This window comes from Anabrus simplex, chromosome 13, assembly GCF_040414725.1.
Source record: "Anabrus simplex isolate iqAnaSimp1 chromosome 13, ASM4041472v1, whole genome shotgun sequence".
NCBI lineage: Eukaryota > Metazoa > Arthropoda > Insecta > Orthoptera > Tettigoniidae > Anabrus > Anabrus simplex.
Window position 1 is genome coordinate 59,584,510 of NC_090277.1, and position 24,353 is coordinate 59,608,862.

Below are 24,353 nucleotides of genomic sequence, written 5' to 3' on the forward strand. Positions count from 1 at the left end.
AAGAGCGGGTGGCCGGCATTTCCTACTAACAAAATTAGTTTGCTATCTAACCTATTACTGCATGAAAATACGGGCTTTAGTAATAACTAAAGAAAATTTAAGGTTCCACGACAAATCTGCGTTAAAAGCCAAACCTAAGATTATAAAGAATGAAGATATACTGGGCATTAAGGAAAGAACAACACAGAGAGAAATTATTGATTCAACGTACTCCAAAGATGCTGAAACAAAAAAAAGAAGAAAACACTGAAGATGGAAATAGACTGAAGTCCCGTACAGTACAGCAACAGAGAAACTGCCCATCCTGGCAGCAGATATTAGAAAACGAAGATTGAAATTTTATGCACACGTTCAAAGACTCCCAACAACAGAGCTTACACACAAGATCATGACATACAGCAGAAAATTAAAGAGTCTACCATGGATCGAAGAAGACAAAAATCGACCTCCAGAAATCCAGAAATATTAGACAGAAATATGTTCCGTAAAACAGTAAACAGACGGATAGTACAGCCAGAGATTGAAGTTCCAAGGGGACCAAGAACCAAGTGGACCGAAGAAAGGAAGAGAGTCCATGGAGAGATAATGATAGCCATATGTAAGACCAGAAAGGCGAATCATAAAATCGCTGCGTGTTCTAACAGAGTCCGTACGCAAATAATAATAATAATAATAATAATAATAATAATAGTAGATACTAATAGAACAGAGGAAAATCAATAGGACTGAGAAATTTAAGTATCTCGGCTAATGGATTGAACCCAACTTATCAGAAAGAGCAGCATTATCCATAAGAGTCAACAAACTGGAACTGGCCTATCGACAGACAAAAAACGCTTATAACAAAAATTCCTTTCACGAAACCTGAAATTGAAGCACAACACGTCAGTCATAGAAGCTCTGTATACCATGGAGTGTCTTTCATTGAGCCGAAGAAATCTGATGGAGAAACTGGAAGTCGGAGATAGGAGAATTCTCAGGAAGATCTTAGCTCCGGTAAAGGAGGATGAAGAATTCTGTAGATGACGCAATTCCGAGCTCTACGAACATATAGAGAGGCTCTCTGATTGTGATAGGAAAAGGAGAGTGTCTTTCTACGACCATATAGTAAGACTCCCTCCCAGAAGACTGACCAGTGGCCTGTTCAACTTCATCACTTGGCTGACAGAAACTGAGGAGGACAGGATATTGAAGAACTGGGAATATCAGATCTTCAATATAGACGGTCTGTACGAAATACCCTGAAGGAAGTTCTTGCATTTCAGGAAAAACCTCGGAAGAAATGTACCCCCTCGACAGATGAAAGAAAGGAGTTAGACCGGCAGAAAATACAACAACAATGGGCAAAGATCAAAGCTCAACAGTTGAACAAGCGTGGTACAAAGTAGGCCTAAAATAATAATAATAATAATAATAATAATAATAATAATAATAATAATAATAATGTGACATATAGTGAAAAACGCCCTATCCTTTGTTGAATCGTTGGCATTATCCCGAACTTCCCCTCAAGTCCTGGTGCACCTCCTTAAATCAAGGGAATTGTGATTTATTCTTCTCTTGTAGGCTGAGAACTTTGTTTGCCACTCTCCCGGTCCCAATTATTTTGACGTACCCGTAGAACTTCGACCTCCTTCTGTTCATACTGATAGAAATCCCTTTGAACTTTTCGTAGAGTTTTTAATTTGACCTCATATGGAATAGAAATCCATCCCCCGCTAGTTTCCTAGGCCTGAGGATAATTCACCAAAAAAAATTTATTTTTTTCTCTATCTCAGACACGTTCATTCTGCCTTAAGTTTCATAGAAATACTTCGGCTTCACTAACATGAATGCACTTGCCCTCATACCAGTTGGATTTGGACTAGTAGGTGTTGAGACACAGGCCTAAGTGCTATCTCCCATTTTCTCGGCCTCGGCTCAATGGCATCTTTCTCGTCCTCGTTTGAGTTCAAAATTTCACCTAACTACTTGAATGTCTCACTCACAGTAAGAGTCCGACATTGGGTGTTCATTTCTTGAATTAGATCTCATCTGCTCAAGTTCAAAAAAAGGTTGCATATTCGCTCTCTTAACTGCCTCCTTGAGTATGTGTATTTTGTCTTGTTGCACTGTTTAGATCTTCAGCAAAGAATTAATATTCTTTTCGATTTTGGCCGTCTAAGGACCACGAAAAATAACCCTGTGATCTTTCTTTCCTTGACTTCCAACAGTTCTTCATCCTTTCCTGTTTCCTCCTCTCTTGTTTCGTGGAAACACTTGACATTTTGTATCAATCTGAAAGTTAATATGTCTTGTTTTATATCTTCTGTTATCTCATTCCCTGCCATATCTAGTTTTTACTCCTTGGATCCACTGGTTGCCATTCTTCTTCTTCTTCTCCTTCTTCTTCTTCTCCGTCACTATGGACCAGGTTATTTCGAATTCAGCTTCATCTGTTTCTGGGCTTTTATCCTCCTCCAGTACTCCTTCATCCTTTCACTTTGCAATCCCCTCCTTTCTTCTGCCCACGGTGTTTGGTGGTCTTGATCCCCGACTTGTAAGCATCCCTGTTGTTGATTTCCGTTCTTTGTATTTCCATTTCTTCCAAGTCCACCCCCTGTGGGTGGGGGACGCAGACGAAGAATACACCCACGGTATCCTCTGCCTGTCGTAAGAGGCGACTAAAAGGGGCGACCAAGGGATGATCCAATTAGAACCATGAAACTACTTGTGATTAGTACCACCACGCGGGGAACACCATGGGTCGCTTTTACTTGCGCGTAGTACCAGTATGTTGGGTACCAAATAGGTTTGTGATTAGTAGCACTATATGAGGAACACCACGGGATAGTACGAGTCGCTGTGGTTAGTACAGTACCCTTATGTGATGAACACCATAGGCTTGCATTGCCTGTAAATGGCGCCGCAATGTTCGAAACAGCGTAGGTCTCTAATACATGTGCGAATTTCATTACCTGTGAGTAGTACCATAATGTGTGGAATACCGCGAGTCTACGCTACTCTTGATTAGTGCCGCAACATGGCAAATACCATGGTTCCACTTTCCTAACGATAAGTACCATTGTGAGGGGCCGCTGACTTGGATTTTGGATCCCCTTTCGACTACAAGTATCATCGATTCAGTATTGTGCTATAGAAGCAGTCCCTTGGTCAGTAATACAATTGTTCTACGCCAGTTTCTGTGCATGTGAGGCACTGTGGGTCGGTTCCACTGACCGTTTTAAATTCATATCCATCCATCCATCCATTCATTCTTCGTCCTCACGTTTTGAATTGTGGTCAGTGGATGTTTTTGGGCTTTTAATTTGTCATTTCTTTTCTTCTCATTTCGTACCATTAGGGGCCGATTACCTAGGTGTTAGGGCCCTTTAATACAAGCATCATCATCTTCCAGGTCCTCATTTACCTCCTAATACCAGCACACCGTAATTTTCCTGATCTCAAAATAGATCATATCATCTGGTTGGTCAGTCATTCTGTAGATATGTCAGAAGAACATGGCTCTCCTCTTGCGGAGGGTACCTCAGATATTATTATTAATAGTAGTAATTCGCTGGTGCCATCGAGGACTATGTTAAGTCGTGGTACATTCGGCAGCAAACTTTTCTTTCGTTTCAGCCCAGGATTGTCTCATTCTTTGTGAGTGGACCTGCTTGCGTTCCTCTATCCAAGGGACACAACGTCTTCTTTTCTGGTGTTCGTCTCTCGGTTTATCCTGTTCGTCACCACGTTTTTTGTCGGAAGTTATCTCTATCAAAGGCGTCTTCATGTTTGATTTGTAGCATTTGAAGGTCTTCTTTGGTGTTTATAAATCAAGACATCAAGGTTTTCGGTTTATAAGAAATAAAAGTGAATGATCTTTCTGGTCAAACTCTTTCCGTCCATTCGTTTGAGGTAACCGTAAAATTGTGCCCTGCTTTTGCGGATTGTGTCTGTGATTTTTTTCAATTTTGCTATAGACTTCCTTGTTGGAAGTTTTTCTTGATGGTTGCCAGTCTTGTAATTGAATCCCATGATACCTCTAAACGATTCTGCGCTCTTTATTATTAACATCATTATATTCGTTAGGGCCGTCTAGGACCACGTTAAGTCTTGTTACGTTTGCTTCCCTTTCTTTTGAGCCCAGAATTCCTTCATTCTCTGTGAGTGGACCATCTTGCGTTCCACTGTCCAGGTGGGACCTTGTCTTCTTTTCGGTCGCTTGTCTCGGATTAGCCCATTCGTCAGTATCATTTTGCGTAAGAGCTCTATATTAAAGGCATCTTCGGGTTGTATACGCAGCATTTGGAGGTCTTCGTTGGTGTTCATAAACCGGGGCATTGCGGTTTTGGGTTTGGAGTCAAAAAAATGAAAAAGATCTTACTCAGCCTGTTTCCGTCCATTATTATTATTATTATTATTATTATTATTATTATTATTATTATTATTATTATTATTATTATTATTATTATTTCTCGGATTTTATGACCTAAACCTCTTGAAAAATGCACGAATTTATGGCCTAAGGAAAGGTCATTATGACATCAAAACTTGCAACTATGACGCAAGACAAATTGGATATTATCTAGACATTACGTTGACGACATTTCTATTCACCATTCTACAAAACAGGTGTTATTTTTATCACTTTTACAGTGGTGTAGGATTGCAAAACGTTTAAATGGTGAAAATGTATTAAAACTCAGCCATAGAACGTCATACAAGAGTTCTAGCTTCCCTGCTAACTGATAGAATAAAACAGAACGCCGGAATCGGCATGCATGCAACATAAATGGCGTCAAATAAAAATTTTCCCAACTAGGCAGCTGGAGCCATATTATTATTATTATTATTATTATTATTATTATTATTATTATTATTATTATTATTATTATTATTATTATTATTATTATTATTATTATTATTATTATTTCGAATGGGCCACCAGAGGACCACGTGCCAATTTCAATTCCTTCTTCTTTGTTCTTTCCTTTTCTTCCAGTACGCTTTCATCTGTTCACTATGTTTCTTCTTTCTGTCTTCAGACCACTTTGAACCAGTCCTTTTTACTTTCCTACCTAGGAATCCTTCTATTTTCAATACTTTTTCCTTCTCTATTATTTATTTCTTCTGTTATATTGTTTTTTCTAAATCCTTTCTTACTTCATTGACCCAGCTTGTCGTTGATTTCTTACCCCACAAATATCTGAAAATCTTATTGGTTAATCTACTGAAAACATAAGTCTCCTTTTCCTCATTACATCTGATATATTTTCTATTTTTTGATATTATATTATTATTATTACTATTATTATTATTATTATTATTATTATTATTATTATTATTATTATTATTATTATTATTATTATATTAAAAAATACTGCGCATGTTTCTATGCAGTATATTATAGACACGGAAACAAAACTTTTATGGCATAAATTTAAACAGTGCACAAAGTCTCCAATCCTGTTTGAATCTCCCGTACACGGAGATCCTGTCTAGGCTTGCGGGGGAGGGGTTGTAAGCCCATTAATTAGCAATCAGTAGGAGAGGGAAGAAGTTCGCGGGGCAGGAGGAGGAAATTTACAGCCAAAGTAAAACTGGTGTGATGTATCGCCGTGACACAGTCATCCAACTAACTAGTCCCATGCAGCGAGCAGATTTACCTCGTTAAGGTTGCCAAGCAATTAGATGACTTTTAAAGAAACGAATAACAGAAGAATCGTATTGAAAAAGATATGTCTTGGAGTCAGATTCTAGGGAAGATATGACAAGCACAGAAATGGAAAGGTGGGGTCCTAAATTTTGAATAACATACGACTCTGTAGATAAGGAAACAAGTACAGTAGTTGAAAAACCAGTATTCGAATTATATTATTATTATTATTATTATTATTATTATTATTATTATTATTATTATTATTATTATATTTTGTGTTCTGTTAACGTGTGTATGCATTTTGATGCAACTCCGTTCAGGTTGCCCGAGTGCCAATTTGGACGTTCTATTTTAATGTACCAGATGATAGAGAAACGGATCTCTCCTGGCCGATCTGTGACAGAGTTTTAATTAATTTTGTCCGGTAAACACCAGATGTGTCACCAAAGATCTTTTACGTGCCGACATCGTACGACTTGGAGTGTACAATGGATTTATTTTCACCCTTGGAAAATCCGACTACCTCTGCGAGATTTGATCCTGCGTTCTCAGGATCCAGGTCGATTCTGTGGTCATTTTCTCTTCTGAGGATGGAGAGCAATGTCTTCACGAAAAAAATATATGTGTACATTTATCTGCTACGCTGGAAGACCTAGAATCGTGGGATATGTTTGTGGGCTTAGAAGATGAGAGACCATGTACTATACAGATTCTTTGGCTGTTCCCGCTCTTAGTAGCCTCTTATGACATATAGGTAGGGACCTGCGTTTTTCGTGTTTGCGATAACACCGACTTTTTAAATATATTCCCTAAAATGCTTGGGTAACAGATCCCTAGACTGCTTTATTTCGCGAAATAAGGCGAAATGAAACATTAACGCGAAAGTGTCAACTTCATCAATGTTATATGCATAATAATGCGAATTCGCGGTGTTTGCCTTCTTATAAAGTGTTCTCCACCGCCAGAATAAACAATCGTGCCCATCACAGTCTTACAAACCGAACGAGTTGGCCGTACGGTTAGGAGCACGCAGCTGTGAGATTGCATACTGGTGATAGTGGGTTCGAAGCCCACTTTCAGCAGCCCTGAATACGGTTTTCCTTGGTTTCCCATTTCCACACCAAGCAAATACTGGGGCTGTACCTTAATTAAGGCCACGGCTGCTTCCTTCCCATTCCTTGGCCTTTGCTATCCCATCGTCGCTATAAGACCTATCTGTGTCGGTGCGACGTAAACCAAATAGTAAAAAAAAAACAGTCTTACAAGGTCAACTTGTTCTTCCCACTCACTCAACTCGACTCATACGCCAAATTGAGCAGTAGGTTAATTGGGTCCCAGAACCGATTTCGCTTTAGCGATTCTCACCTGGGCTGTTTGGGAAATAGATATAAGAATAATAAATGTAGATGGTTGGTAATAATAATAATAATAATAATAATAATAATAATAATAATAATAATAATAATCATAGATGTTCATTGAAATGTGGCATTCGTAGGAGAAGTCTGTATATAAATGTTAATTTGGCATAATTAAACTCGTTGTGTGTTGCTCCATGGCTGTGTGTCCGTTTTTCAATGAGCTTTGTTTCAGCGGCAGGTGGTAGACCTGGGTGGTCACCCATCCGGATGCTGACCATGCCCAATGTTGCTTAACTGCAGGAGTAGCGGTATCAGCTTCAGTGGGCCCTGTCGCTGTTTTTACACGAGAACATTATTAATTCTCGTGTGCCGGCTATTATTGGTACTATACATTTTGAAAAAAAGGTACAGCATGTATTTTGCAGCACGTGTGAGCGTCCTATCCGTTTCTGGTGCTTCTGTAAAGGTGGTGGTGGTTGCTCTTTGGGTGGGTTTGGCGATTTGGTTGTGGTTTTAACAGGTTTTCGGTTTTTGGCTGTTTGCAGTGGATGTAAGGCTAAAAAGGCCGATGGATGTTTGACTCTGCTTTTATGTAGAGTGGGTGAGAACTAGAGGGAGTGAGAACTTTTGGGTAGTTGCTTGGTGGGGATATGTGGGTTTTCATCTAGACTTGGTGGGTAGGTGAATTCTTGGTGGGGGATTATTCTTGGCTTAGGGTCTCGGCTACTCGATCCACCGCGATGGCCCTGAGCGGGGGGGGGGTTCCTGTTTGGGTCTTGTTGAAGAGGAGGGTGTTTGGGGTCGGGAAGGAGAGGGCATGGTCCTTCGTGGGGGGGGGGCGCCCGAAGCAGGCACGATCCGCCCACTTCATGTTCCGGATTGCGACGCATCGGCCGTAACACGGGCAGGACGGAGCACGTGCCCGAATGCAGACTACTCCATACCTTCGGGGTTGCATGAGTTAGGGGGAGAGGTCGCAGGTACTTGGTATTTCCCTTGACCTAGGGAGGGAGGATCCACTTTGCAGGGCAAATTGCAATACTGGGGACCTGGGATGAGGTTCCATGGGTGCTGTGTAGTTACCCATGGGGGCCTGGAATGCGACGGTGCGGGGTGGGCGTGCGCTTGAAACACCAGAAATACCTGAGTGGTCAAACACACTTGGCGGACCGACCAAGTGGCAACCCGTTGCCTGCGTCGTGGTTAACGCCACTGACAAGTCACGAACACAGGACACCGGGCCGCCCTGACAAATTGCTATTCCAGCGTGCTTGAGTCTGGAATTTCGATGTTAGTTGCAGCCTGTTTTACTTGTCGACGCTGAGCCTGGCATGGCTTCTCCACGCTGCAGGAACGGACTTGGCAGGGTATGTGGCAGCGTAGAGTCTTGATTTAGGCCACTCGACGTCGTTTATTGATGGCTGGCAGGCTCGACTCATGCGCGTGCGTCATTCTGCTTAAGAAACTAGGCAGTAACAGTTTTATTTTCTCTCTGTGTTCTGTTACGGCTGGCATTATGACTTTAAAATACCAAAATATGATAGTAAAATGATTAAAAATAACGCGAATTTCTAAAAAAAAATAACACGAAATTCTTCAAAAATAACCACGATTTCCACCAAAACGTAAAACGAGAAACGCATACCCCAACTTATAAGGGGTAGAGGTAATGCATCCTTTCACTCCACCTACAGAGTTCCGATAAAGTGAAAGAAATATGTAGTATCATGATCTATGTCCAACAATAAGGCAGCTGATTCAGCACACAACTTTCCCATGCCATGTCACAAGATAACCCCACCTATCACGATCTACGTCCAACAATATGGCAGCTGATTCAGCACACAACTTCCCATGCCATGTCACAAGATAACCCCACCTATCACGATCTACGTCCAACAATATGGCAGCTGATTCAGCACACAACATTCCCATGGCATGTCACAAGGTAGCCCGACGTATGAAGATCTACGCCCAGCAAAATGGTCGCCGATTTATGGCCCTAAAAATATTAGCAAGATGCGTATTATGAGAAAAATTCTACTGCCATCGGTCATATAACCGTGCTTAAAGGGCTTTGCTGTAAGCTGGACGAAACACCAGTCAAAGAAAGTGGAAACTTGTTTCAAAACAGCGCCATTTGTACTTACTGTATATAGAAGGCGGTGTTCTGACACACAGTAATAACTTGAGGAAGAAGTTCACGAACATTGGTTGCCTGGTTGCCACAGTGTCGGTTTCCTGTCCACGCTAAATTGATGACTCTAATTCCAAATAGACCTCAGCCCAAAAACAAATCCGTGTTAACATGTAATTCCTCTGTAAAATACTTATTTCACACGACAAAAGCCCAATGGACGTGATGTCTATTTTCAAGCTAAGCCGCGAAGGTATCAATCTACAGTAAACATCTAAAAGAAAAATATTATAACACGCACTCTGGCGTTCACTCACAGGGGATGGTTCGTTCCCCTCGACGAGAACACAGTTGTCCATCAATGTCACGTGGTGTATGTAGAGCGAAGCTCAGTGGACGTGTGGCGTACCACTATCTGTCACTAACTCACGTTTGTGATTAGCCAGCGCGGTGTTACGGAGAACCATCGAGTATCACCACAGACGAGAGTGAAGGGTGTGAATTCTGTGGTCATGGATGGTCGACACTGCATAGTGAACGTCGAAAGCGGTTTTCAGCTGGCAACTAGAATTATACCAACTAACAAGAATTCTCTTCCACACAGTCAGTTTCGTAGGCAGTTTTTGGCATTACACACGTGCACCGATGAGGTGGGGGACCCCATTCTTTGTTTACATCGGGACACCATTACTGTGCATGCGTATACACAGCAGAACTCTGTGCTATCCTTGAAGCTCTGCGCTGAACGTCTGCACTTTCTTCTGTGTACTGACTCCTTGAGCTCGTTACAATCTACTGATGCATGTTTCCCGCAGCACCCTCTGGTGCAGCGGATCCCTGACCTGCTGGCCAAGTTAACAGCAAAATTACGTGTCTGTGGCTTTCAAGAGATATGGGTGTAGCGGGAAACGCGTTAGGTTTCTAGAGCCGCCAACGAAACGATCATATTGCCCCCGTTGCCTTACAAGGTTCCAGCCAGTGATATTTATTTTCAGCTGAGACGTTTTGTGGTCCATTGGGAGTTGGAGTGGCAGGTCACCGCTCTCTCAAATGAGCTAAGAAAGATTAAAGGAACTGTGAAGGTATGGAGGACTTCCCTTCGGGATTCTCGGAGAGAAGCTGTGATATTGTATAGTCTTCGGATCGGCCATGGTAAAGCAACACACTTCTAGTTACTAAAGGGAGAAGACTCTCTTAGGGCGGTCATCATACCGTGGTACACACCCTTACGGACTGCGTGGACCTGGCCGATCAGCGCCGTAGTCTAAAAAGTCCCTCCGAGTACAATCACCCTCATTCTACAAGATGACGAGCAGTCAACAGACCTCGTCATCCGTTTTATGAGTTTTAAAAGTGAATGTTCTATTTGTTTTTAATGGGTGTTTTATTTTTAACACTACCTGACGAGTAGGCCACGCTGTTAGGGGCGCGCAGCTGTGAGCTTGCATCCGGGAGATAGTGGGTTCGAACCCCACTGTCGGCAGCCCTGAAGATGGTTTTCCATGGTTGCCCATTTTCACACCAGGCAAGTGCTGGGGCTGTACCTTAATTAAGGCCACGGTTGCTTCCTTCCCACTCCTAGGCCTTCCCTATCCGATCGTCGCCGTAAGGCCTATCTGTGACGGTGCGACGTAAAACAAATTAACATTGCGGTTTTGTTCTATTGACTGTGTTTTAATGTGTTCTTTAAAACTTTTAATTTGAATTAAATATATTGTTTCAGTTGAAAGGCAATGCCTTATTTCTAAGGCTCGAACGTTAAGGAAAAGTCACATTTCTTTCCTGAGCTCATTTTACCCGAAACCTGAAAAAATAGCTGTGAATGATGGACTCCGTTCTAAAATTAAATTTAAATTGAAACTATAATTATAAATATAAGCTTTAACATTGTAGGACTCTAAATGTTTGAAAAAAATCATTACCATGAGTACGAATTATAGAAACCAGTACAGATAGCCGTAATGCTTCCTCACATACAGAAAATGTTTAAAAAACCTACTAAAATATAGTTCATAATAAAAAATGTATATACAGATAAAGCGAACCAAATAGACTTATTAGAATAAATTCTAAGCTCAGCAACATAAACAATAAATGTTTACGATTAGAACAAAAAGTCCATACTCCTATTAAAAATACCAAAATCAAGATAACTCAACTTATATTTATTATCATTTATACCAATTTCTTTAAGATCTCTGTTTATTTCTGTAAGCCAGTTGTTGTTATTTAGATTTAGCATTTTCTTTGTTAGCCTGTTGTTATCCATTCTGATCAGGTGACCATAGAATTTTAATCTTGTTTTTCTGATGGTGCCTGTGATTTCTTCTGTTACTTGTTAGATTTCCTGTGATTTCCTTTTCATCCAAATATCGTTTTCGCCTTTAGGTCCTAGAATTTTCCTCTCTTGTTTTTCGATGTTTTTATTTGTGATCTGCCGCCAATTTTCAGAGTTTCTGATGCATAAAGGGCTTTTGGTTTGACAACTGTGTTGTATTGTCGTAATTTTGCGTTCTGAGATATACATTTATTGTTGTATCTGCTCCAGACAATTTTGTATGCTTTTTGTAATTTTGTAATTCTTTATTTGCTTGCTGATTTATCCCGTTTGGTTGTATAATCTCCCAACGTATTTGAATGTATCTACTTGGGAGATTTTGCTATATCTAGTGATTAGAGGATGGTTGTTAAATCCTGATATTTTACCTTCCATATAATTTGTCTTTTCATATGAAATGTGCAGACCTGTTCTTGCCGCTATACATGAAGTTTTTCTACGGACTGGAGTGCTTCTTATTTGTTGTTGGAGAGGATTGCCAAGTCATCTGCAAATATGAGGCAATCAAGGTGAATTTTGTTTTTGAGAAGTCTACGAATATTGATCCCTTTAGTTTCATTTTTCCATTCTCGAACCACTTTATTCAAAACTAGATTGAATAGTAGTGGTGATAATCCATCGCCTTGTCTGACCCGTGTTGTAATTTCAAATGGCTCTGAAATTTCTCCTAAAAATTTAACTTTCGCCTGTTAGTTTGCTTGATCGAATTCCCTTGTTTTTCTGCCGACTTGAAATTCCTCAAGTATGTTGAATAAAGTCTGTCGGTCTATTGAATCATAAGCTTTTTTGAAGTCAAGAAAGGTAATTATTGTTGTTCGTTTTGTTTTATGAATTTGTAAAATAGTTTTTAGGTTTAAGATTTGTTCTGGGCATGATCTTTCTTTTCGAAACCTTGACTGATATTCTCCAATGAAGTGGTCGGTGTGTTTTTCTAATCTATTCAATAGGGCTCTAGAGAAAATTTTGTAGATGACTGATAGTAAGGAAATCCCTCGGTAATTGTTTATATCTGATTTATTCTCTTTCTTGTAGAGTGGGTGAATTAGTGCACATTTCCAATCTTCAGGAATGTTCTAAGTATTCCAAATGTTCTGTATGATTTCTTGAATTGCATAAGCCATTATCTCACCACCTGTTTTCAACATTTCAGCAATTAACCCTTCTTCTCCTGGTGCTATGTTATCTTTCAATTCTTGAATTATTTGCTTGTTTTGTTCTAAATTCTAAATTATTATTATTATTATTATTCACCTCACCGGGTGAATTGGCCGTGCGGTTAGGGGCGCGCAACTGTGAGCTCGTATCCTGGAGATAGTAGGTTCGAATTCCACTGTCGGCAGCCCTCAAGATGGTTTTTCCGTGGTTTCCCATTTTTACACCAGGAAAATGCTGGGGCTGTACCTTAATTAAGGCCACGGTCGCCTCTTTCCCATTCCTAGTCCTTTCCTGTCCCATCGTCGCCGTAAGACCTATCTGTACCGGTGCGACGTAAAGCAAAAAAAAATATTATTCATCTCGTGCCATTAGGGGCCGATTACGTAGATGTTAGTCCCCCTTTTAGCGACAAGCATCAGCATTGTATTACCGCATCAAAAATCCCACGTGCATTGGCCGGGATTCAACCCTTGGCCGCCTTGGTGAGAAAGGTCCGATAATATCACTCGGCTGTCACGGAGCGGCAATAAGGTTTTGCATTTCTTTCTTATGATTCAGTTGTTAAATTTACCCCGAACAACTACAGTACCTTAATCCCAATACTTAACATGGGGAAAGAGAAGTTCTATACTACAACAGCTGAGCAGACACAGAGAAAGATTCTGTGAATTATTGTATACAATCCTCTCTCGTTAATTTACGTATACTGTGTAGTGTAGTGTAGTGTAGTGTAAGAAAACGAGACGGGGGTTGTGTTGGGGGGAGCACATTGCAATGGCCTGCAATGATTTGAATTTAAAATTAGATTGAATTAGTTCATTAACTTATCAGTTGTACAATAAAGCTGGAACGGACGTTAATGATTTGCTCCACTAAATCATCCCCTTTTTCTTCCTACTTACAGTATTATTTTTGTCGATTTGCAAAGATTGGATGCTTCCGCAAATAAATTAAGGCAGAACAGTCATAAAAGAGAGCGAGGAATTGACAAGGCGAGGATAATGATCTCTAACGAACTCTCTTTCATGTGTGACGCAAGGAAAGGGAAAATAATGAAAGGGCGCAATGTCTTCTAATCCTAGTGCAGAGTAGCGCACAAATAAGCCACCCGCTTGGCCGATGACAAGTCAGAGTCAGGTAACCACAAGTAGCAGCGTATCGAACCGCTCTCTGGCAGTTCCTGGGAGAAAGTCTATACAATCTGATAACGTAGTTGGTTGGTTCGAGTCCCGCTGTTGAAAAAGAAGTCACCACCAGAATGTTGGCTGGCAGGGTAGAAGTGGTGGGATACCACTCCTAACCACTAGATTGCGTACCAAAAGCTGGTTTCAATTACAGACCTCTCCGCAGCATTCATGCGAAGTGAGGGCATATAACGCTGTTGATGGCGATTCATCTGTCGGATGGAGATGTTAAGCCTTGAGCAGACTCCTTGGTGTTCTTCGACACCAAGTTTCACCTCATCATCATCATCACCTTACACCCGGACGCGCGGGTCTTCTATGGGAGTTAACTAAAAAAACCTAAATCAGGTGTCTCCGGAGACCATGTGAAATCAATTATTATTATTATTATTATTATTATTATTATTATTATTATTATTATTATTATTATTATTATTATTATTATTATTGAAAAATGAAAAACCTACAACCTGTTTTACAGTCATTGACCGGGTCAGGAATGTAATGAATGAAACATATATAGGCTGTTATTACAATGGGGTCGCCACTCCCAAGGTGATTTATTAATGAGTGATAAATGCTATGAAATGATAATGGAGAGTGTTGCTGGAATGAAAGATGACAGGGAAAACCGGAGTACCCGGAGAAAAACCTGTCCCGCCTCCGCTTTGTCCAGCACAAATCTCACATGGAGTCACCGGGATTTGAACCACGGTATCCAGCGGTGAGAGGCCGACGCGCTGCCGTCTGAGCCACGGAGGCTTCTATTATTATTATTATTATTATTATTATTATTATTATTATTATTATTATTATTATTATTATTATTATTATTATTATTATTATTATTATTATTATTATTATTATTATTATTATTATTATTATTTGTTCGTATCACGGGGCGAGTTGGTCGTGCGCTTAGGGGCGCGCAGCTGTGAACTTGAATACGGGAGATCGTGGGTTCGAACCCCACTGTCGACAACCCTGAAGACGGTTTTCCGTGGTTTCCCATTTTCATACCAGGCAAATGCTGGGGCTGTACCTTAATTAAGGCCACGGCCGCTTTCTTCCCACTCCTAGCCCTTTCCAATCCCATCATCGCCATAAGACCTATCCGTATCTGTGCGACGTAAAGCAAATTGTTTTTAAAAAATATTTAAAAGTCGTATCGGCCTACTAAGGACCACATTATTTCAGCTGTCTTCTCTCGGCTATGGTCTTTGCCCAGTGCTCCTTCATTCCTTGCCGTTGTTGCTCCTTTCTTTATTCCGTCCACGTATTCCCCGTCTTCAGGTTTGGCCTTTCTTGAAAACCCTGATGGTCTTTTACTTTCCTCATGAGTGGGGGTTGCGTTCTTGTATAGCTTTGTAAGTGACCCCCATCTGTACGTCCTTTCCCACCTCCTTGAACCAAGTTGGCTGCGTCTTCTCATCTTTTCAGTATGTACAGATCTGGTTCGATAATCGTGTGGGTTTCATTCTTAGCAAGTGGCCATAAAATGCAATTCTCCTTCTCCGCATGACATCAGACATCTTCTGGACATGAGTATACAGCTCACGGTTATGGCGACGTCTATATTCGCCTTTGTCTTTAATTTGGCCAAGATTTTTTCATAAGATCTTTCCTTAATTTCCAACTTTTCTATCAGGTTTTCCCTGTTCATAGAAAGACATTCCGCTGCATATAAAGTCTCTGATCTTATGACAGTGCAATAACGTCTGAGTTTCGCGTTCAAGGGTATGGACCTTATGTTATAAACGTCTTTGGTCAGTTCGTAAGCCTCATGCACGACGCGAAAGCTTCTTTTTCTGAAAACATCGTGAGACCCTCCAAGTCTCACAACCTTGGTAGTATTTTGGTCAGTGCGATATATCACTGACACCAATCTACAGTTTTTCAACTGTCCAAGACATGGAGAAACGTTCCGCAGAAGCTACTACACAAGGCGGTAACCAATCAATTATTATTATTATTATTATTATTATTATTATTATTATTATTATTATTATTATTATTATTATTATTATTATTATTTCTCTACCGCTTTTCCCGCACCTGGGGGTCGCGGGTACGAACTGCACCTCACATGTGGATTTGGCCCTGTTTACGGCCGAATGCCCTTCCTGACGAGAACCCTATGTGAAGGGAATGTTTTTGTGGTGGTTGATAGTGTGGTATATTATCTTAATATGAAGAGAAGAGTGTTGGGACAAGCAGGAACACCCAGCCCTTCAGCAATAAGAATCAAACAGTGGGGTCGCGCAGCTTGTGCAAGTGGGAAACCACGGAAAACCATATTCAGGGGATGCCGACAGTGGGATTCACAACCACCATCTCGCGAATGTAAGTTCACAGCTACGCTACGTAAGGTAAAAGTTACCTTGTACTGCATATGTTTCGCTGAAGTTCCAAACTAACCTTTAACTTATCAAAGAACTATCAACGGTTCGCTATATAGGCTATAATGGCAAAGTTGCTAACTTGGCAGCACTTCAAAGTGTGAATCATACTTAAAGTGATTCGTGTCACGCTGTGTGATCGACATCATTCGCAGTTCCCCTTGCAACAGATGAGTATGCATCTTGCTGAACACAGACGGTCGATATGTTGCCTATCATAGAGGCGCGCTCGTTTCGCGGTTTTTTTTAGGTAATGGGATTGCGAATAGTGCTTGCTACAGACAGATGCGACCTCCTGCTCCTAGACACAACAAGTAAAGAAAAGTTCGGAGTAGAAGGAGACGACGGTGACGCCCACACACAAAGAAAGAACGAAAGAAAGAGAATGAGAGACTTTAAATTTACGCCCGCGTGCGCTGGGGCCAAGAGAGACGTATATACATTAAATGGGTAGACGAAATTACATTCCACTGAAATACAGTAAGATCTTTTCAATTCCGGCGGGAGAGAAGCCGTGGTCCTACAGACCTATACAAATAAGAAAGAGGACAGCGATGGGGTGGGAATATCAGGATCATTTTTCTTACATCCCTCAAAGTCTCTAGATAATTTAACTACAAGTCAGGCAGGAACGCACTGCAAAGAACGCTACAAAGAGGATGATTCCCTTCCGGAAGGTATCAGTTACATTAAAATTTACATAATATTCCACTTGGATAACGAGAGTAAAAATTGTGAATCGTTACTGGAATACAGGTGAAAGTGAATTCTTCCTACAAACTTTCACATATTGTTAAAGAACGTTCTGCAAGTATCTAAATACATGGGCAATCCCAAAATTAAGGTCTCTTATATTTTAATAAATACAAAGAACTGTTTATTTATATAATAAGTACATCATTTTAAATTTGAACTTTTACCTTCTTGGGTCTTATGATCTGCCCTACGAGCAACACGCCCGGATCGGCTGCGTGGCTAAGGAGTAGAGAACTGATTGTTATGCAGTAGGCTAATAGGTTAGGATGCGAACTTACTGAAGCTACTGTAGTAACCAGTACACTCGAGCCTGCACAACGGTTATGCTATGAGTTATGCATAAACAGTAGGGGTACTGCCTATCAGAACTCCTAGAATGTATGTTACTCTCGCTACATTACGGATGGCCGGGCCGAGTGACTCAGACGGTTGAGGCATTGGCCCTCTGACCCCAACTTGGCAGGATCGATCCTGGCTCAGTCCGGTGGTAGTTATGGTACGTCAGCCTCGTGTCGGTAGATTTACTGGCACGTAAAACAACTCCTGCGGGACTAAATTCCGGCACCTCGTCGTCTCCGAAAACCGTAAAAGTAGTAGTTAGTGGAACTTAGAATAAATAACATTATTATTACATTACGGATAAGCGGACTAGGCGATACGTCCCAGTAACTAAATTAGTTCACATTATAACCTATTACTGAATAAAAATTCTGAGTCTACAAAGGAGGATTCTAGAGCCGGACATCTTCGCTTTTGATGAGATGTAATAAGAGGAATATGAAGTTCGCGTCGTATCTTTTTATTATATTTCTGTTTATGGGCTCTAGTCATCATTCTGAACGTTTTATTTTGAGAACCTGTTGTTTTGAAACGGGAGATTTGGGAATATAGCACCAGGCCTCCAACCATACAGCAGGATGGGCCTGGTACATGCTAGATAAACGTTTCTCTTAATATTTGTAGAGAGAAAAACGTATTACTTAGCAGATGTGTCGACCTAGTCACCAGTGCCGATGCTATGTATCGTATCTGCAGGTAAGACTTTTGTCCATTGTTAGTGGAAATATGTAATTTTATTTGTCCAGGACAGTGGGATATTGATAATAGTGAGATGATCAAATCTAGGTCGTCTTTTTTTTAAAAAGGCAAGTGTTTTCGTGACATTTATTTTCACCTAAATTTGGATGCACCACTTCCAAAACGATGGAATCCATTTTTGGAGCGCCAAGATTGAACGTCTATTGTACTTCTTGGAAGTGTAAATAGCTATGTTATCTGGACCTCTACTCCTTGGCGGGATGGGAGATAATTCACATACAAGCCATATAGTATGGGGGAGAGGACTTCATCCTGTGGTACGACGGCGTTTAGCGACCGAGGTGTGAACTTTCCTCCTTCACAAGAAACAGAAATTTTCCTATTGGTTAAATAGGATTGTGTAAGTTTCACTAAATAATTTGGAACATGATATATTTCTAAAAGTTTAATCAATAGATTATATCACTCAATGTTTTCGTTGAGATCATACCCCTGTGAGTGGGGGAAGCAAACGAAGAATACATCCACGGTATCCCCTGCCTGTCGTAAGAGGGGACTACAACGGGCGACCAAGGGATGATTGTATTACAATCATGAAAACTACTTGCGATTAGCACCACCGTGCGGAGAACAACATGGGTCGCTTTTACTTGCGCGTAGTACCACTATGTTAAGTACAAAATAGGTTTGTGATTAGTAGCAACAGAGTGCGTTGCTGGCTTTTATAGTACCTGTGATTAGTACCCACTATATGGAGAACACCACGGGATAGTGCGAGTCTTTGAAGTTAGTACACCTATGTGATGGACACCATAGGTTTGCGTTGCCTGTAAATGCGCCGCAATGTGCGAAACAGCATAGGTCTGTATTACATGTGCGAATTTCATTACCTGTGAGTAGTACCATATTGTGTGGAATACCGCGAGTCTACGCTACTTTTGATTATTACCGCAACATGACAAATACCATCGTTCTACTTTCCTAGCGATAAGTACCATTGTGAGGGGCCGATGACTTGGATTTTGGACACCTTTCGATTACAAGCATCATCGATTCAGTATTCTACTTTAGAAGCAGTCCCTTGGTCAGTAATACTATTGTTTTACGTCAGACCGAGCTCTATAGCTGCAGTCGCTTAAGTGCGGCCAGTGTCCAGTATTCGGGAGATAGTGGGTTCGAACCCCACTGTCGGCAGCCCTGAAGATTGTTTACCGTGGTTCCCTATTTTCACACCAGGCATATGCTGGGGCTGTACCTTAATTAAGGCCACGAACGCTTTCTACCCACTCCTAGCCCTTTCCTGCCCCATCGTCGCCATAAGACCTCTCTGTGTCGGTCCGACGTAAAGCAACTTCCAAAAAAAAAAAAAGTTTTACGTCAGTTTCTGTGAATGTGAGGCATTGCGGGTCGGATCCACTGATTGTTTTAAATTCACATCTATCCATTCATTCTTCGTCCTCGCGGTTTGAATTCTGGTCAGTGGAGGATTTTGGACTTCTAATTTGTCATTACATTTTCGTCTCATTAGGGGCCGATGACCATATGTTAGGCACTTTAAACAACAAGCATCATCATCATCATCATCGTAGAGTTCATTATCAGATATTGTTCGCCGGGAGCTAATATTAGGTCCTCTGCCGACCTGCACTTTCTCAACACATTCCTTTCTCCCTACTGCTCGCCGCTAAACTGGCAGGAGCCATCTCTTTAGCTGTATCCAATATATGCTACGAACAACAAGGGTGAGAGAGAGGAACCTTGTGGATCACCATTTCCAGTCTTCCTTTCTTCTATCTTCTCATTCCTAATCTGTATCCTTGCCTTCTGTTGTGAATACAGGTACTGGGTCAGCCTCCTCATCAGCCTTTCCTCTTTAGTATGTCCATCAACGTTTTCCCAGATACACCATCGCGATAATGTTATGCTTTCCGTAACCGTTTCCATCCTGTACTCTGTATTGCCGCAGCAGTCATTTCCTTTTAAGCTGTGCCCCTGGGGGACTGAAACTGCACGTCTCTCAGCATCAGAACACGCTGGAGTGCAAGAGAGTGCGCGTGGTAAAGGGAATGTATGTGAAATATTTCATTGCGATGTGCTTTGAAGCCTGACTACGTTGGAGAATTTTAGAAGAGGTTCTTTTCTGTTGTTATTGTTGTGTGCATGGAACTGTGTGAATGCTTTTGAAAGTGTGTTTATTGTGACGAGTGGATGGGAGAAGGTTTCTCTTTCTTTTTTTCTCTACGGAGACAGATAAGTTGAATCATACAATTGTACACTGCGCGCTTCTTTGGCCAAGGGAATGGAAAGATATAGTTTTCTTATTTCTCTTCTTCTTTTTCCCACGGGTACGATTCGTCCAGACCGTTTGTAGTGGAATACTTGACGTTTAACTGTAAGACTCAGTTTTCTAAAATAGATCACCGCGGCGAAACGGAGAAATTGGGAGGAGAAACCTCTTATTTAGCGTGGAACACATCTTATTTATGTAGTGTATGGCAATGAAATGGAAAATAAAAATTATGGAATTTTAAAAACATATTTTTATTCTGTAACTTCCCTAATGTCCGCCTCTATGGTGTAATGGTTAGTGTGATTAGCTGCCACCCCCGGAGGCCCGGGTTCGATTCCCGGCTCTGCCACGAAATTTGAAAAATGGTACGAGGGCAGGAACGGGGTCCACTCAGCTTCGGGAGGTCAACTGAGTCGAAGTGAGTTCGATTCCCACCTCAGCCATCCTGGAAGTGGTTTTCCGTGGTTTCCCACTTCTCCTCGAGGCAAATGCCGGGATGGTACCTAACTTAAGGCCACGGCCGCTTCCTTCCCTCTACCTTGTCTATCCCTTCCAATATTTCCATCCCCCCTTAAGGCCCCTCTTCAGCATAGCAGGTGAACTGGTACTGGTCATCCTCCCCAGCTTTATCCCCCGACCCGATGTCTGAAGCTCCAGGACAGTGCACTTTAGGCAGTAGAGATGGGATCCCTCGCTGAGTCCGATGGAAAACTCGACCCTGGAGGGTAAGCAGATTAAGAAAGAAAGAAAGAAAGAAAGAAAGAAAGAAAGAACTTCTCTAATTATAGGGTTGCCGCTAGGACGAAGTATAGGCCTACTTTGTTTTCCAAAATGCAACTTATCATCACTGCTTAACAGGTTATAAAATTTACTTAAAATAAACATGTTTTTGTGTAGACCTTGTCAGTGACTGTGAATTAATTAAATAATTAAATCAGTTACAGTCACAGCTTTTATTGAATCTTCTTCACAATGCGTGAATCTTATTCACAGCACGTGGCAACCCATCCAAATCTTGACCACGCCCAATGTTGTTTAACTTCGGAGATCTCACGGCCGTTGGCTATTTTGAATCAAATTAAATCAAATTCATCATTGCATGTAATGTTCACTAACGTCAAATGATACTAAAACTCAACATATTCCTAATCTTTAGCATATATTGGTTTAAAATGACACAGACTGACAAGGTGGTATTTTGTATATACCACCCACACGAAAACACTAAAAAATCAGAATCATTACTATGATACTCTGCTAAGTGTATATAGAAGAAATAAACATGCCATGGATATTTTCATAACAAATACGCATATTGTGCTTCAAAGAATAAGAACTCAAAGAAAGGAATCCAATTTGCTTTTCTACAAAAAAAGAAACCATTAACCCCTCTCCGTATTTTAAATAACAAACACGGCACCTGACAAGACACTGTTTACGCCTCCTGTTCACGGAACCCAATACAAAACCCATATTATATATATTTATGAAATATGTTTTCTCTTTTTGTTATTCTCAGTTTGAATCAAGACCCGCCCGGATATGGTTTCTATGGAAATCAAGGACGGAAATGACTCGAAACACACACAGAGAGCAGCGCTATATGGAGATAATGGTGGCCGTATTTTACCTTGACAGGTCCGCTATTATGGGAGCCGGGGCATCCCGCGCCGATACTATCGACACACCACTGCACTTGGAGACGAGATATCGATAATCGAAGGTCTCTCGCCTAGCAGCTGGTGTTAGGCAATGAGATGATTTACTGCAGTGCTAGGGTATTATGTGGTGGGTTACTTTATTTAGAGGAAAGATCCGCCGCGAAATACTTTGTCTACACTGCAGAAATAGAATGAACAGCTACGAAATCCGCGAAACACTTTTGTGGTGATATTAACCGATATGTTCATGTAATTGATTTTGCAGTTCAAAATTTAACGATGTAGTATTTAAGGATACTATGCCAGCCCTCTCTTGAAATAAATTAAAGACGCACGGGTCGCCATGGGCGTCTGTTCGAAAGGTCCGCACCAGGCCTCGTCGGAGGTCGAACGCCATCATTATTTTATTTATTTATTTATTTATTTATTTATTTATTTATTTATTTATTTATTTATTTATTTATTTATTTATTTATTTATTTATGTTGAATGTGACGTAAAGCAAATTGTAAAAATATTTTTTTTATTTATTGCTATGAAGACTCCGTGGGTGTCAGTTTCGACATTTCTGTTTTACTCTTCTTGAAGTTAGACCTGTACTCTAATGGGTGGTCTAAGTCTTGATTAATTTTGTCGGATAAACATATAATGTGAGAACGTACTTTAAACAGATAACAACTAACTGGAACATTTTTGTCTGCAATGTGCTTCCCAGTTCATCCTTGTGGATTATATGTCGAATATGCGTGGAATTTTCAATTCCCTGAAGACATTCCTTGCCGACAAGAGTTTCATAATAATGGAGTCAATATACAAGGTTTGAGGAATTCGAATATGTATTCTGTGTATTAAGATCGCTGTTTGTAACATTTCTCTCCTTCCGGTTTTTTATCACTGCCTCGGCTGAATTGTAACTGAGAGGAAATTGAATTTGTTCAATATTTTTCCGTCTCTACTCTGCGTAAATCCTCCCATTGAAGAAAATTTACCACTTCTCTCGCAGTGCTGTGGGACGGTTCACATATTGTAACATATTTGACTGTGATATTTGGAGTAATATTTCTACCGAAAATATAACTATAAGAATGATGACATCGCTGTAACATTTACAGATCTGTTCGAATTTTAAACATAAAATAAAAGTCTGGCTAATTTATTTTTCGCGTAGGCACTACGGGCTGCTGTGATATGCGAACGGTTACCGATGTTAGAAACCTACTCTACTATATGAGGAGGCATAAGTGGATTCGCTAGTCTGTACATTCTACAATTAACAATTCTCCCTTTCCCACTTCATTCTCCAACTGAATACGTTATGAAACCATGTAGTCGGCATTGCAGAAAATTTGTCTGCATGTAATATATGTGTGTATTTCTTTGTGTATTTATTAAGTAGAAAGAAACTGAGTGACTGTTTAGTATGTATAAATCATGATTTTTCTCTTTTGTGATTTCAGCTGGACGCGAACTTGATGGCGATTGTCGAGGCTACCGTAGTGCCGAAGAGCAGGCCCGGGAACTAACTCGTAGCATCCGGAGAGAGGTGAACAAGCTATCGGAGAAGTGGAATGCTCTGATTGATCGTTCTGACCAATGGCAGCGCAAATTGGACGACAGCCTAGCGGTAAGTGTCCTTAAATCACAAAACATTTCCATTGTAAAAGAACATTAGCCTAATGATGTAATGGTCTGAATAGTGGAATACCACAAGGATCTGTGTTAGGACCTCTCATGTTTACAATTTTTGTCATGGTATTAAATCGAGTAGTAAGATATAATTGTCATAGGTCTAAAGATGGAGATCGGGGATATACTGATAGAAGCAAATCACAATGACCCGCCAGTTGGATTTTATCGAGATTCGCGCAGATGCGCATTCGTTTTCCTTTGTATTATCTCACAAGCGTACCTATAGAAATGTACGATTACACGGCCCGGCCAATCACTACGAATTTAAAGTAAGTGGCCGCTGCTTCACGTTTTATACCTCTAATCGGATTATTACAGGCGTCTCAAGTTTGTTCCCATAGATAATGTTCTAAATCGTGTTGCAATTGCTCCATCGCCTATCCAAGCAAAAATCCACAATTCTATCCCTTCAGACAAGCAAGTCAATGTTCAAAACATCCTAGGGATATGAGCTATGAATTTTAGGTAAATAAAATATAATAAAGTATGAGAATATATTCTTTATTCATTCCCAAAATTTGCATTACTTTTCATAATCATCGTTATTCGGTCGACTAGATTAGCAGTTTGTCTTTTTCTACCAGTGCGAGTGCTAATGTGAGTCAATGAAGAGTTTCACTTAAGCCTTTATAACTACATTCGGTGTGGATTTTTTTCAAAAAAAATTAAAACGGCTGAGGGTATTCAATCAAGGAACACATTAC

The 24,353-nt window shown here is 40.7% G+C and overlaps 1 protein-coding gene across 1 annotated transcript in view; it reads left to right on the forward strand.

Annotated features, from left to right (window-relative positions):
* The window catches only part of LOC136884742 (dystrophin), a 267,166-nt gene that overhangs the window by 98,152 nt on the left and 144,661 nt on the right, over positions 1 to 24,353 (forward strand). The window contains exon 4 of the mRNA XM_067157032.2: positions 23,418 to 23,584. Coding sequence (XP_067013133.2) covers positions 23,418 to 23,584 — 167 coding nt within the window. The remainder of the gene's footprint in view (positions 1 to 23,417; positions 23,585 to 24,353) is intronic.